Source organism: Amphibalanus amphitrite, unplaced genomic scaffold (assembly GCF_019059575.1).
Source record: "Amphibalanus amphitrite isolate SeventyFive unplaced genomic scaffold, NRLGWU_Aamphi_draft 001849F_arrow, whole genome shotgun sequence".
Taxonomy (NCBI): Eukaryota; Metazoa; Arthropoda; class Thecostraca; order Balanomorpha; family Balanidae; genus Amphibalanus; species Amphibalanus amphitrite.
Genome location: NW_024883342.1, coordinates 28,825 through 44,344, shown reverse-complemented (window position 1 = coordinate 44,344; position 15,520 = coordinate 28,825). Strand labels below are relative to the sequence as shown.

The 15,520-nt window shown below is 45.8% G+C and overlaps 1 protein-coding gene across 3 annotated transcripts; it reads left to right on the top strand.

The window, feature by feature from the left end:
* The first annotated feature begins 161 nt into the window (after nucleotides 1-161).
* LOC122375474 (alpha-(1,3)-fucosyltransferase C-like) lies at nucleotides 162-15,272 on the top strand. 3 transcript variants are annotated; one of them, XM_043354882.1, is made up of 5 exons: nucleotides 162-195; nucleotides 12,505-12,588; nucleotides 13,124-13,169; nucleotides 13,311-13,753; nucleotides 13,968-15,272. In XM_043354882.1, exons 2-5 carry the CDS (start codon nucleotides 12,581-12,583, stop codon nucleotides 14,533-14,535), a joined length of 1,065 nt encoding a protein of 354 aa, XP_043210817.1. In that variant the 5' UTR covers nucleotides 162-195; nucleotides 12,505-12,580; the 3' UTR covers nucleotides 14,536-15,272. The 3 variants fall into 3 exon arrangements, with proteins under 3 accessions (XP_043210817.1, XP_043210816.1, XP_043210818.1); XM_043354881.1 differs by having other exon boundaries at nucleotides 13,124-13,753; XM_043354883.1 differs by lacking the exon at nucleotides 162-195 and adding an exon at nucleotides 2,816-2,973 and having other exon boundaries at nucleotides 13,124-13,753.
* Nucleotides 15,273-15,520: the final 248 nt, after the last annotated feature.

Here is a 15,520-nt window from a genome sequence, read left to right as displayed (position 1 = left end):
ATTGCAATAAAATGTTTTGAATTCTTCACATAGGTACCTAACATTGACATGCCACGTCCAGAGTCGTGGACCGCTAAATACTTCAAATCTCTTCCTTCCCAATCTGACAACATCCCACGTCTCAAATGCACATTGTGTGGAAAGATTTTTCAGGCTACCCGTCAGTCTCTGTCTAACCGAAATCGTCACATGCAGGTAAGATATTTATTTCTATTTCCCCATGGTTAATATGTTATTGATGCATATTATCCATTAAAATAGACATGGTGTAGGGTAAATGGCCAAATCACAAACACTGCCAAAATCCGAGCAGCCAACTTTCAACTGCATTATCTGATATTTAGTGTAAATTGAGTTGGAATATGGCCAAAATTAAATCGACAACTTTTAGGTGAAAGGTGGTGATTTGGGTTAAGGGGCGAGTCAACTACTGGGTTATTTTGCACCCATTAAATGAATCTTCTGCTACAATTCTACCCATTGAACCTCAATATCATGATCCACCTGTCCATCACTAGGTAGTAGGTATCCTTCCTTATTATATAGAAACTTTGAATGGCATGGCAATTAATAATTTTAAATGACAATATTTTTATGTTTCTTCTGTAGGTAGGTAGGTAGGTAGGTAGGTACACCAGACTGCTATGGACACTTTTCCAAGTTGGTGGGGCAAAAAACCTAATGTTTATCTTGGTTTGAGTCGTTTGATTGAGTTGATTGATTCCTTTCATTGTCGCGTTTGAGTCGATTGAATCAATTCCCGAAAACTGCTCTGACTTGATTGATTTGATTGGTTTCCCAAATTTGTCGTGATTGAATTGATTGCTATTGATTGAGTCGTATACAACCCTGTAATCGCACGCCATTGTCACAAACTCTCATGTCAATATATTCGTTGGCATTACAACAAAATTGATCCTTATCCCTCATCAATGAGTCAGCATGCCTACAGGCACACCGGGATACGGGGAACCATGCATTTTGGAGATGTTGGGCCCGTGTCCAATGGTGACAGTGCCCTACTCAGCCTCGAACTATGCCCCAGCCGACTATGTGACCTGTTTGTATTGATTGGTACCGTGACCTTGGACTAGCGCCCAAACAGTGGGCACTGGCACGCTATGCTATGCGGTGTAAGGTATAGGTGCTCAGTGCTCACCGCCGTCACGCCCATGCCGCTGACGTTTACCTGCTCTGCGTTTCGTCTCTCCAATGCATGTCGTGTTTTCTCTCTATCATTGATGCCCCATTTATGTATTTCTGACTCAGGATCGACATAAGCCCATCATGTGGACCCGCCTGTAAGCAAGCCGAGCTGAATGTATCGATCTGAATGTGACTTTCGATGTTAGCTCGTTGGTGCCGGGTGTTTCGCCGCGCCGCGCATGCTCATGACTCAATTGGTTGGGGTGCTAGGGACCGCGGGGCATGTACCGTTTCCCAGCCCAAAAATTGCCCTGAATGCCATGTAGTTGCCTTCATTTTTGCAACGTCAGATTCTCCGGCCACCTGCCTTTGGTTTGCCATTGTTACCGTCACGTGCTGTGGCCTTGTGCCCGTTTCAGGCCCGAACCCCATACCACCGCTGCTGCACTACCGGAACGGCACCTTTGGCGTGACTGCATTCAGTGGCAAATCGGTTCTGTGTGTGTGAGATTGCCTGGTATTTGCCGTCTCAGTCTAATCCAGATGCCGCGATATGTATGTACATACTTCCCGGTGTTTTGTGTACGACGTGTTCCGGCGTTTCGCTGCCCCGATCACTTTATTGACGACACAGTGCGTTAGACACTTTATTGACGACACGGTCATTACCGTTTGTAGTGTCTACCGATCCCTTCGTCCGGGCCCGGCGCCTTGGCCGTCCATTTCAGGCCCCAGCTGAGGCCGCCGCAATTGCTGGGCGGGGTGGACGCCGTTGCGGGAATGACCTTCAGACCAAGGTCGGTTATCATTACGCAGCCCAGGCACCCGGCATCGCCTCGCAGTATTTTTCTCCGTTCCGTGCGGGTTCAGGTGGGGTGTGTGGGCTAGAGTCCTGCATAGGCCGGCTGCAGCCACGGCTGGCTGCATCCTCGTGGCTACGATTTGTGGCTATGAGGGCTGGGAAATCTGTCATACTTTCATAGCTTGGTAGGTAGCATAAATCGCGTTGCTATAACATTTAGCAATCCAAAGAACAGCCTATAGCTGTTTTCACAACGGTTAACTGGCAAATATTTGGTGTTTGGTGCAATTTTGTCAAATTAGGTTCATCGTAGCCCTGCTCATGACGGAATATCGGGCACCTATGTGATGGAATTTGAAAGCAAAGAAGCAAAACAATCGACATTTTCACTCGACAAGTTGAAACCCTATTTGTTATCAGCTTCTAAAATTTATCGGATACCGAATTCATCAAACGGATCAAATAGGTGTCCAATGAAAAAGGTGCCCAATGTTCCGTCCTGAAAAGGGGCTACTGTTTCTTATTAGGGGTTTAATGTAGTAGTGCAGTTGTTGCTTACATGCCTGATTCACGAAATTATCAGGCATTATTTTCATAAAAAAAAACTTTGAAGAAACAAATTAATGATATGAAGATATTTATTGTAAAAGAGTTTTGGCTAGGTTTTATCCAGTTTGCTGCAAGCGCCAGACATCCCGTCGTGACAATGCAGCTAACCAGTTTCACTGCCTCGCATGCAGCCGCGACATTCATTCGGCCCATCTCATCGGTGCACCCGAGGCGTGGGACCTTGGCTCACCAGGCCGACCATATTCACAGCGCCGTGGGGGGGGGGGGGGGGCTGCCAGCGCGTCAACTTCCACCGCTGAGTCGTGAGTCGCCCGTCGTGCAGTTAGGACACCGCTGCGCTGCGCCGCTCAGCCACGCATACAGGACGTGACCAGGCAGTGTAGAATGACGAAGGAGGAAGGGTGACCTGCATAAAAAGTGTTTTGGTATAACACTCCCTTTACAGCTGATTTACGGTAGGTATGTGTAGAGTGTTATTAAGAATAACAAATACCTTTGTGCGTTGCTTGCGCAAATTGTCGATGTGTTGTCCAACCTTTCATTACTCAGCCTCTCATCGGTTCTGTTTTCACTGCACATCTATTATTCTATTTCAGGATCATGTCCGCTGTAAAATGGGGGGGGGGGGGGGGAGGGAAGGTCCGGCCTATATTATCCCCGAAACTGCCGCGCTGATGTTCAAAATGCAAACGGTTATCGATATATCGACGATCTATGGGCAAGCGAAGATCCACCAGTTTTATTGTGATCAGTTTCATAAGTCTGAGTGCTGCCTATTACAGAATATCTGACAGTAATCCAAAGGAAGCGTCATCTCTCCCTCCCCCTCTCTCTCTCTCTCTCTCACTCTCTCTCTTTCTCTCCCCTCTCTCTCTCTCTCTTTCTCTTTCCCTTGCTCTCTCTGTCTCTGTCTCTGTCTCTGTCTCTGTCTGTTTCTCTGTCTCTGTCTGTTTATCTGTCTCTGTCTGTTTATCTGTCTCTGTCTCTCTCTCTCTCTATCTCTATCTCTATCTCTATCTCTATCTCTATCTCTATCTCTATCTCTATCTCTATCTCTATCTCTATCTCTATCTCTATCTCTATCTCTATCTCTATCTCTATCTCTATCTCTATCTCTATCTCTATCTCTATCTCTATCTCTATCTCTATCTCTATCTCTATCTCTATCTCTATCTCTATCTCTATCTCTATCTCTATCTCTATCTCTCTCTATCTCTCTCTCTCTCTCTCTCTCTCTCTCTCTCTCTCTCTCTCTCTCTCTCTCTCTCTCTCTCTCTCTATCTCTATCTCTATCTCTATCTCTATCTCTATCTCTATCTCTCTCTATCTCTCTCTATCTCTCTCTCTCTCTCTCTCTCTCTCTCTCTCTCTCTCTCTCTCTCTCTCTCTCTCTCTATCTCTATCTCTCCCTCTCTCCCTCTCTCTCTCTCTCTCTCTCTCTCTCTCTCTCTCTCTCTCTCTCTCTACTGTAGCCCTCACTCAGAGGTTTTCTAGTACACGCTTTTTGCTCGTCTATCAGCACTTCCTGTGAATTTCGTAAACCCGCTAGCACAAGGCCACAGCTTTAGGCAGGGGAGAGGAGATATTCGCTGGCAATGAGCCAGGCCTTGCACTTGAAGTTATGTTTATGCCGGTTGTTTGATTGCTGCCCAAATGGCAAGGCTAGGTCAAAGTTTGCGTTAACCCACGCCCCGGGAGCCCGCGCTGGGAACGCTCCCCGCTGGGTGGTGGGGAAAGGGGTAGATTCTGAACCCCGAGTCTAACTTTCGAACGGATGGTCGTAGAAAGACGGAGACAGCTGCAATCAAAAGCTCTAACTAAGACGGATTTTTTAAGACAACATTTTTGCCTATGTACTATTGGACACAGGTCCGGTCATGGTCAAACCCAGGATGACTTCTATAATATTGGCTTAGGAGCCCCATTGGCGAACAGTGGATTTAAATTGATCACGCAGAGCATCAGAGCGTATTAACCCGCGCGGGGCTGGGGGGGGGGTAAATTTTACCCCCCCTCGCGAATTTTTGCGATATCTAAAAAACGGCGGCGCGCAGCGCCGCCAAACTTTCAGTACCTTTTCTTACATCAATTTGACACGTTCCCTGAAAATTTGAGCGAAATCCGTCGGAAAATTTTTGAGAAATTGACGTTTTAGTGACGTCATGTTCGCCATTTTCGCCTCAAAAACGGCAAAAGTTCAAACGCCGCTAACATCTTCATTTTTAAAGGAATCAAGACGTAACAAAAAAGGTTATACGTAATTTTACTTTGTCTATCAAATGGCTATCTCGGTTTTTTTTTTGGAAATTTTGGATTTTGTCCTAAATTTTTTCAAAAAACTAACTTTTTTGGGAAAATCATTATAAAATCCAAAATTTTGAGTCTATCGAAAAAACCGGAATATATGTCAGAGAAGTGGTCTATGTGCACCTACATACCAAATTTTAGAAGAATCGGTTCAAAATGTGGGAGTTATTCAAAATTTTATGACGTCACAAACACAAATTTTTTGAAAAATGACTTTTTTGGAAGTTCTAGACCTCGTACGGAAACAAAAATAGCACCATTCGATTCGCCGTGAAAAACTGCATCAGATAGACATCTTTTTAGGCCTTAACAACCAACTTCAAAATTTGACCTCACTTGACCTGACCTTGACCTGACCTCGACCTGAAATTCATCCAGAGGTGGTCCATATCACTTATTGAGTGTGCCTATTGAATTCTATGAGTAAAATGACCCATAAAACATGTGTCGCACATGCCCTTTTCTATATTTTGTTTTTTGGTGACCTGACCTGACCTGACCTGACCTTGACCTTGACCTCTGAATGATATTGTATGCAACGAATATTGTCTTGGTAGCCTAAGAACACGTTTTGGGCGATCAGTCTCAGTCCATGACTCCATTCTTCGGTAACTACGGTGCAAGGCCGATACTGTAGAAACTTGTAATTTGTACCCTTGACCTGACCTTGACCTTGACCTCAAACTTTAAATTAAGTACATGTTTTTAGTAGTTCGTGATGAGAGCTTTCGATTGGCGTTTGAATTTTCCAAATCGGACCATTAGTTCGGGAGATAACAGGGGGGGTAAAATTTACCCCCCCCCCCAGCCCCGCGCGTTCGGCTGGAGACCCCAGCCCCGCGCGGGTTAATATGCTACCAAGAGAATATGTATTGCATATAATAGCCGTTTTCAAGACGGCCATCTGGTACACATTTGGTGCACATCTGGTGCAGATCAGGTGCAGATTTGGTCAAATCAGGTTCAGTGTGTCTCTTACTAGCTATCAGCTAGGGTTACACAATTGCTTTTATGCCTGCTTTGTCGTATTATCAGAGAGCATCATCGATGATTAAAACACTTAAATAAATTCATAAAATGAAGATATTCGCTGTAAAAGAGATTAGGTGCAGATTCGGACAAATTAGGTGCACTCGCCGGATAGACCGTCGTGAAAATGGCTATTGTCATGCAAAGGTCAAGGTCAAACACAGATCAGGTTATCAAAGACGAACTATTGAATCAGAATGGGATATGTGCGGTACATGTATTGTGAGTCATATAACTCAATGGACACTAGTGATATGTTATGTACCATATTTGGATTCAGTTAAGCTCGAGGTCAGGTGAAAGCCACGTAAGTTAGGTCAAATTTCGAAGTTGGTTTGTGATTCGTGCAGAGAAAAAGAAAGGTATCACAAGGGGATTTATAGGCACAGGAGGGACAAGGAAAATCAGCGGGAGCGCTTGATCCGCGTGTAGTGATACACCCTAATGGACACATTTTTATCTCATTAGACCTGACCTCGACCTAAGCTTTACACAAATATGGTTCATATCAGTTATTGGGTAAGCCCATTCAGGTATGTGAGTAAAATGACACAATATGTGTCGGCTATCGCACATATCCTGTTCAACAGTTTGTCTTTGGTGGCCTAACCTGACCTTGACACTGACCTTGACCCTGACTCTTACTTCTGCGTGACTTTTGCAAGCGATGCATCTTGTCTTGGTAGCTTAACCCTCGCCGGACCTATTGGTTTTCTACATACGCGCCGGCCGAGGGGGGGGGGGGCGGGTACGACCCCCCCCCTCGCCGTTTCGCCCCTGGTGGAGCTAGCGCGTCGCGGAAAAAACGAGCGTGTGCGCCGTTACGAGACGCAGAGATTGGTACCCGAGTTTAAGGTCCTAGGTTAACCGGTGACCTCTGAGGTCAGGTCAAGTGCCCCAAGGTACGGCTCAGTTTTTGGTGAATAACTTCGCAAAAAACGGCCGCAGAGCGCCAATTTTGGCAGCATCGTGTTCGCCTCGCTCAGGCGCGTCGAATGATATACTTTTTGTCCGGGTCAGGTCAACTTGGGGTGTTGACCTCAGGTCAAGGTCAGGTCAGCACCCCCAGGTCACGAAGTTGGTCGAAAGAGGTCATGTCGCATATCATTCGATTCGGCAGGCCTTCCTGAGTCCATTGGTGACTTTCCCGACTCGCTAGCTCAATTTGATCAAGAGTTATTGACGAAAAACTAATATGACCTTGATGACGTCATAAATGACGTCACGCAAGGTCAACATTGCAAAAGTGACGCATCTAACCTTGCAAGGAATGCATCAAATCACGAGTATGTGTGCTTGAGATAGTTGGAGATCGTTCCCGGCGCCAGAATAGCAGTTTTCATTTTTCCCCATTGACTTATAATGGTGAGGTGAAGGTCACGAAAATGACCTGACCTCATATGACCTTTAGGAAAATCCAAGATATACAAGTTGTGGGACTCATAATGGATACTAGATCCTGCAAGTTTCATTTCCCTGTGACATCTCCTCTGGCAGTGAGGGCGTTGCGAAGTTGCGACATCTGAAGACCGTGCAGAGGTTCACTTATGACGTCATAGGTCAGTGACCTGAACTGACCCAAAAATGCGGTTAGTGTCAAAAGATCCGGCTTGGATCAAAGGTCAGGTATGCCAAGTTTCAGCTCTCTATCGCCAGCGTGCTCGGAGCTATTGCGAAAAAACCCTATGGGGGGGGGGCGGCACCTGCCCCCCCCCCCCTCGGCCGGCGAGGGTTAAGAATGCATTTTAAGCAATCAGTCTCCGTGTGTTCTACACCATTTGGGCTCAACAGGCAGTAAATTAGAACTTGCAGTGTTTCTTCTGACCCGATTTTGACCTGACCTGTTACCTACAGGCAAATAATTGGTCTCCAAAGGTTCGTCCTGCTGAAAGCATTCGATTACCGTTTTCGCCTTCTTGCTACAACCATCCGTTCGGAAGTTAGTTAGACGATAGGCAAAGGCAAAGACTAAGACGAGAGGAACCCCTTCCCCTCCCACAACGCGTTCGGGCGCGTTCGGCTGAATACCACAGCAGGGCGCGCGCGGGTTAACCCGCGCCGCGTTGGGGGAGGCCGAAACGACCCCCTCTCCTTTTCAGTCGATGTCTCTCAAAGTGTGGCAAATATCGCCACGAAACTTTCAGAACCCCACGGGCATCAATTTTACACCTTGTGACCAATGTCTTTCCAAAACGTATCATAGCTTGGCCATAAATGACGTCAGAGTGACGTAATGTTCTGTCCTTTTCAACAAAAAAGGTTTTGCGGGAAGAGCTGTGATGGCTACAGTTTTGGAGATGGGGAAAATGTTTAACATACGAGAAAGGTAAACATTAAAAAGGTAAAAAGGTGTAAAAAGGTTGTAAAATTAACAAGGCTACAAAACTACTATCTCGGGTTTTTAAATGCTTGGATTTTGGCCCCCAAAGCACAAAAAAGTGTTTTTTTTTTAGATATAATACCCAAAACACAAAAATTATCACAATTTTGAAGAAAAAAAACGAATATATTTTATAGAGCTATTGGTCTGCTCATAATTTATGCCACATTTGAGCTCGATAGCTCTATTTTTGGCAAAGTTATGGCGAAAAAAATGTTCAAAATATATGAAGTAAAATTTTCAAATCCAATTGTTTGCCGTTATAGAACATGCAGAGTAAGACGAAGACCACCATCGGATTCCCTGTGATGAGCTGCATCGAATAGATACCCTTTTAATGCAAAAATATCAACTTTGAAATTTGACCTTTTTTACCTGACCTTGACCTGAACGCCATAACGGAACCTAAACCGACCTTAAAGGGACTATCCCACCTTTAACATGGGGTTTGAGTTGAGATAGCCAAGTTTGCGGCGAGGTTCAGAAACCACTATCTATCCAGGCTGCAACCCCCGCGGCCTCTTGGTGTTGAAGAAATTCGTTCCCTTCATTTGAAAATGGGCCTTGCGCAAGACCCTATCTTCAACATGGAGCGACCGTTAGTGGGACGTCACCTCGTTTAGTCATTCTGATTTAAATTGGTTTGTTCGTTGAAAAATCGCTTAAAACTTGGTCTGAACTTTGTTGTGGTGCCTACAGAGTAAAAGAATCAGCTTTATGACAGTAATGTGGCCTGGGGAAGGAGGTAATTTTGGGCTGTGACGTCACATATTTGAAAGTTTGTGTTTGGAATATGGGAAGCCTAAGATGTTTAATGAAAAATAAATGCCAGAACCGTGTTCCTGGTCATCCAATCTATAAAGTCGGGCACAATTTAACCCGCGACCGCCTGGGGGGGGGTCGGATCCGACCCCCCCCCCTCCGTTTTTCTTAAATAACTCATGAACCACTTTCGCTATCTACTTGAAACTTGGCATACCTTCTCCCCTATCAATTTGACGTCTCCTGTGCAATTTTTAAGAAAAATTTCCAATTTTTTTTAGATATATCGATTTTAGTGATGTAACTACATGGCGTTTTTAGTCAAAAAGTGGTAAATGTTTAAAAAATCGCCAAAAATCAGGGTTTAAAGCAAATTGCAATTTAAGGACATGAAAAGACGCAGCTCAACGAGTTCTTTAAAATGGCTATCTCGGATTTTCCATAAAATGCGTTTTTCACCCCTCAAAATTCAAAAAACTATATTTTTGGAAAACAGCTAATAAAATCCAAAATTTTGGGAATTTCCAAAAAACGGAGTATATGTTGTAGAGCTCTATTAGAACATTAGATACCCCAAATTTCAACTTTCTATCTTGATTTTTGACCCCCAAATTGTAAAAAATAGCTCCAACATGCATAGGGCATGGTGACGTCATAAGCATTTTCGTGAATTAGAGGCACTTCTGAACATCGCATGTGAAAACAAATGGCACCACTAGATTCCTGGGACAAAGCTCGTCTAGAAAAGTGCATTTTTATGTCAAAAATAAGTTGAAAAATTGACCTTTTTTCTCAGCCCTCGTATAGTAGGTATAACCGATTTTTTATGCTTCCAATGCACACTTATCACCAGCACAGTGACTTGGGGTCACATATAACCATTACCATCGGATTCGGCGTGAAAAATAAGCCATAAAACATGTGTCGCCTGCCCATGTAGCAGAAATTGAAAACCGTGACCTTTCGTGACCTGACCTGACCTTGACCCGTACTTAGTATGACCCCTATACGCACATGGTACCTTCACTAGGCCTTTGAGGTCATTTTTGGTGAGTTTCGAGTAGCAGCTATCGATTCCGCTGTCCGTAAGCCGATTCATGCAAACCCCTGAATTTGACCTTTGACCTGACCTTGACCCGAGAGTTGACCTCAATCTTAAAATCTTAAGAGTGCTTTGGGAAGGTCTCGTAGAGACCTTTCGAACGCCGCCTCGCGGGGCTCGATACGACCATTGGTTCTCGAGATAACAGGGGGGGGGGTCGGATCCGACCCCCCCCCCCCCCCAGGCTGTCGTGGGTACGGAAATAGCCCAGGCGGTGCCGGGTTAACTGGTTTTAACAACATTTTAGAAGGTGGGATAGTTCCTTTAATGATCGTGTAGCCCACACCATTGAATTTAAAATGTAAAATTGGCCATAAGACATGCATCACGCGACCGTAGTACAGTTGAATGCATAATTGTGACCCTTTGTGATCTGACCTCAGAGACCTGACCTGGCACCAGTGACCTAAGCAGCATACGGATTAGACGACCAACGCTGCATCGATGATTTTCGATAAATATGCCTTTTATTCGATGTTATAACGCATTCCTTAGAAGGCCCATAATCGGTGAAAAAATGCGACCTTTGACCTGACCAGTGACGTAATCGGTTGCACCTAGGTCAACGAAACGCGGTCACGAGGTAGTTCTCTGGTGACGCTACCGAACACCGTTTGAATTTGAAAATCGGTCGGTAGCTTTCCGAGATCTGAGGGGGGGGGGGGGGCAAACCGGTGACCTCTGAGGTCAGGTCAAGAAGCCCAAGATTGGATTTGATATTTGGTGAATAAATTCGCCAAAAATGGCCGCAGAGGTGCGATTTGGGCATCACTGTATCCGCCATGCTCAGGGGCCTCAAATGATTGGTGCTCTTTGTTTAAGTGAGGTCAACTAAGGGTGTTGGACTAAGGTCACACCCTCTTATATCACGAGCTTGTCGAAAAAGAAGTCACATAGCAGTTGAGTTTGCAGTCTTTTTAAGTCTATTGAGCTTTCCCAACTCGCTAGATAAGTTCGATCGGGAGTTATTGACGTTAGCCCTCGCCCGTAAACGGTGTTTTGCCACCTTCGCCCATGCAGGGGGGGGGGGGTTGGTGCGACCCCCCTGGTGTTTGAAAATGGAGCGTCGTAGAGCTTAGCGGAAAGACCACCGGATTGCTCTGAACGAGATCTCGCGATTGGTGGTATATTTTTTGGTCCTAGGTCAACATTTGACCTACTTATTACCGGTCAAAGGTCAAATTTTCGGGAAAAATCTAACTTTTTCAAATTTCCGCGCCGATTGCGGCCAAAACGGTAAGAGATATCGACTTACAACCTTCACTATAGTGATCCTTGATCAATTCTCTATCGTTTGGTGTGTATTTCGATGTCATAACTCTAAAAATGATGCGTTGGGAGCATCGGAAGTCTGCAAGGTCATTTGTACATTGGGTCACGTCAGGCGTGTGACGTCACTGACCTGACCCTGACCCAAAATGAACTACAAGAAACAACCGACGATGCCTGAAATGGATAGCAAATTCGAATTCAGGGCATCAAAATACCCCGAAAAGGCATACAAGTGCAAGAAGTCATTACAGGTCAACCGAGGTCACTGACCTTACCTTGACCTTTAGTAACCTTCTAAATGTCAACGGACACTGTGCCAATGTCAAATCAGCCAGTTGTGATTCTAAAACAATCCATCAGTGTGTCAGGTCAGTCGGCATTTATACCAATGTGAAGCAATCTCCAATTTAGCGTAAATCTGGCCGGAGGTTGCTCCCTTTATGACGTCATAACTCCGTGACCTGACATAACCTTGACAAAAAAAAATATCAAAAGTTGCGCAAAGGATGCCCCAGAGGGTACTGAAAATTTGAGCAGGCTATCTGAAACGGTTCGGCGTGTAGCTAAGAAAACCTCAGGGGGGGGGGGGTTGCACCAACCCCCCCCCCCTCCCTACATGGGCGAGGGTTAAATTTCGATTAACTATGGAGATGTCATATATAACCTCACGCAAGGTAAACAATATAAACGTTAATCATCGGACCCTGCAAGGATTGTATTGACTCACGATTCCATGTCACTGTGGTAGTCTTATATTACATATTTCCGTCGCCAAAACAATAGATTCCTCATTCCATAGTTCACCACTGCCACTGATATGATGGTGAGGTGACGTAGTCGACCAGTCAGGCGACCCTAAAAAATCCGAGCTATACAGGCCACGGGTGTTATCTGTAGAAACCCCTCTGGCACCGAGGGCAAAGCTGTCATATTTTAAGGCCGTAGAGACTTTCACTTATGAAAACGCGGTTGGTGTCAACATATCCGGGTTGAAACAAATGTTATATGTGTCATTTCGTGAGGATGCTGCCTTTCTCAAACCTATTCAATGCATGTACATATACACTTATTATAAAGTTTTTGAAATCCCCGAGAGGTGAAGAATTAAGTCTGATCGTTTTTTTTTTTTTGCAGCACTGCAAAGAGCATACCACAAAGAAACAAGAACTGTTGAACGGATGCAGCAAGGAAGCTCTTATTAAAACACAGGATGTCAGGGTAAGATCTTTCACATTTTTCTTTTCATTACAATTAGAACATCGTTATCTATAAAAGTTGAGGCCTGGCACGTTCCAGGGTTGCGCAGTCTTTCTGTGGGTCGATGAGAGAAAATTGAACTGCGCTCCTTTTGAACGGAATTCAATCTGAGCACTCCAAACATCATGTTGCAGGTAAACGTGAAATATGCAATTCGCAAGAATTACATCTGTGACCCCTCATCATGTCCCTAAGGTATAAAAGGTTTTCAGCAGTTTTTCGACAACTTTTGATAAGGACGTTCTTAGCGATGAAAACAACTTGGATGTGTTCAGCTTTGCGATACGGCTCGACTGATACGCAATGTGACCTTTCCAGGTCAGGGCATGACTTTGAACCTAGAATACGTTTTCAAGTTGACCTTTGTAGGCCAAATTATCCCGCGCCCCATTGGAGACCATGTATTTCCACGCCCTGCTGGGGGGGGGGGGGGGGTCGGAGGGGGATCAATTAGCTGTGAACGACGATCTACATAAATGCATTTATTTCGTTTCAGGTGTGTCCCCGTCTGCACGTCAAGAGAAGTTCGGAGCCTATTTTTGGTAACTATCCTCCTCTTGACAGTATTCCTCTGGCTTCACTTTATTCTCATTCGTAAGCCACCTATAAATAATGTCTCGCATACACTCAACCTTAGTACCGTTGAGAAAACGATTCAAGCGCGGCAAATACACTTTCCTCAGAGACGATCACCTTATCTCACAAGCGGGGTGAGCCAAAATCATCTAGCACAAGATCCTAAGAAACCACTGCTTGTTCTTCACTGGACAGAGCAGCCTGGCTTCTACTTCCATGTGAACAACTCGTCATTTTCCGGCTGCCCGGTCAGCAGCTGTTCAGCCACCTCAGATCGTAAGCTACTGTCGATTGCTGACGCAGTTGTCATCCATGGACACAGAATAAATATGAGCAATCTACCTAGCCGGAAACGGCCACACAAGCCCTATGTGCTAGTCTGGCGCGAGGCTCCGCCGCAGACTCCGTCGCGCCTCCCGCTCCGGAAACTGGACGGCTACTTTGACCTGATGATGGCGTACACGAGGGACGCGGACGTGCTGTTTCCATATGGACTGACGGGTGAAGGCAAGCAGACGGAAAAGGTTCCGCCTTTCAACGCCAGTCGCGGGTGAGTCGATTTCAGCATACTGCATTATGTAAAAGGCATCTCCATAAACTCACAAATCAGAGTTCAGACATATCTTTGTATGTAGAATGTTTCGAGAGATGATATAAATATTATCATTTCTGTATCAGGGATATAAACAGTAGCCTTCCACTGTTACTCCCACATGTTTGATCAACCTGACCGCCCCCCCCCCCCCCCACTACCGTCGCTGCAGGGTGCGGCCAGTGGCCTGGATGGTGTCCCACTGTAAAACCGTGTGTAAAAGGGAGCAGTACGTCGCCCAGCTACGCCACCACATCGCAGTGGACACATTCGGCAAGTGCGGGGAGCGGCGGTGTCCCGAGCACATAACCGACTGCTACCGGCACCTGGCCGAGACGCACCTCTTCTACCTGTCCTTCGAGAACTCCCTCTGCGACGACTACATCACAGAGAAGTTCTGGCTGGCGCTGCAGGCCGGCATGGTGCCAGTGGTACGCGGTCCGTCGCCGCAGTCCTACCACCGCGTGGCACCGCCCAACTCCTTCATCCACGTGGAGGAGTTCGCCGGGCCCAAGGCTCTGGCCGCCCATCTGCTGGCGCTGTCTCGTAACCAGACGGCATATGAGGAGTATCATGCATGGCGTAGCTCGCACAAGTTGCAGTATCCCCGCCCCATGTGTAATCTGTGCCACCGGCTGCATTACGGTGATCGGCAGAAGCAACTGCACTTGTCGAAACTTTGGTCCGTGGCGGACCTGTGTCACGAACCTCGCGACCTTGACGAGGAAAGTTCATCTTGACTCAGGCTAAATATGTGGGGACACTTGAATGACATTACTGAAATATGTACAGTTTGGTGCATAAGAATGGAGATAGCGTGCGTTAAAGGGCCATAGTCATTAAATGCCTATGAAGAGATGGGGGGGGGGGGGTATCCTATCATCATGACTAGATCAGTAGGTATATACTTGAGGGGATCAAATGCTACGCATATGGTTCACTTCAAACTCAATTTTAGATATTATGCCCGGCCTTAGGTTAGTGACGCGGAGAGACCAAGCGGTTGTCTCTTCAGTCACGTCTTCATCCGCTGTTGATCGATGACATTGATTCACGTGTTGCGCTATCCGTCATGCGTTAGTACGTTGCAATTACAATCGAACGAAGTAGTTGTCATGGAGCAGGACATCGGTCTGAAAGCGACTGCCTTCATCGCCTAGCAGGTTCCTCCTGATTCCTAAGTATTACAAATAGAGAGATGAAAGATGATGTACGTACCTGACCTTTGATTGAAGCATGATAAAAAAAACAGCAATGCAGTGTCATTCCTCAGGGGCGAGGCCAAACTGTTCTGTTTGAGAAGATTTCAACAGGATGGTTACAACCAAGGAGAAGGCAATGAAACTTCGCGCTCCGGCGCTCGGGATATCTAAAATCTGTGTCTAAAATATTCGTCAGAGGAGGAGGGAGAGGGGGGGGGGCGTAAAAGGCCCCCGCGCAGATTCATCCAAAGGGACGCGTCGGGTCTTTGTTATTCTTTATTTTTAATCAATATACTTGCGACAATATATACCAATATACTTGTCTTGAGAGCGATTGCCGTAGTTCAGCGCCGCCAAATTTGGCACAGCCTATGGGGCAACCTTTTTACATATGACCTGAAAATTTCAGGTCCGGGTGATCTTGGGTCAGGTCACCAGGTCAGAAAAACCGGTACAAGGTCATGGTCAATTTTCAGTTTTCTTTTTGCACCTGTCCAACTCACAGTTTTGCACTGATTTCCTT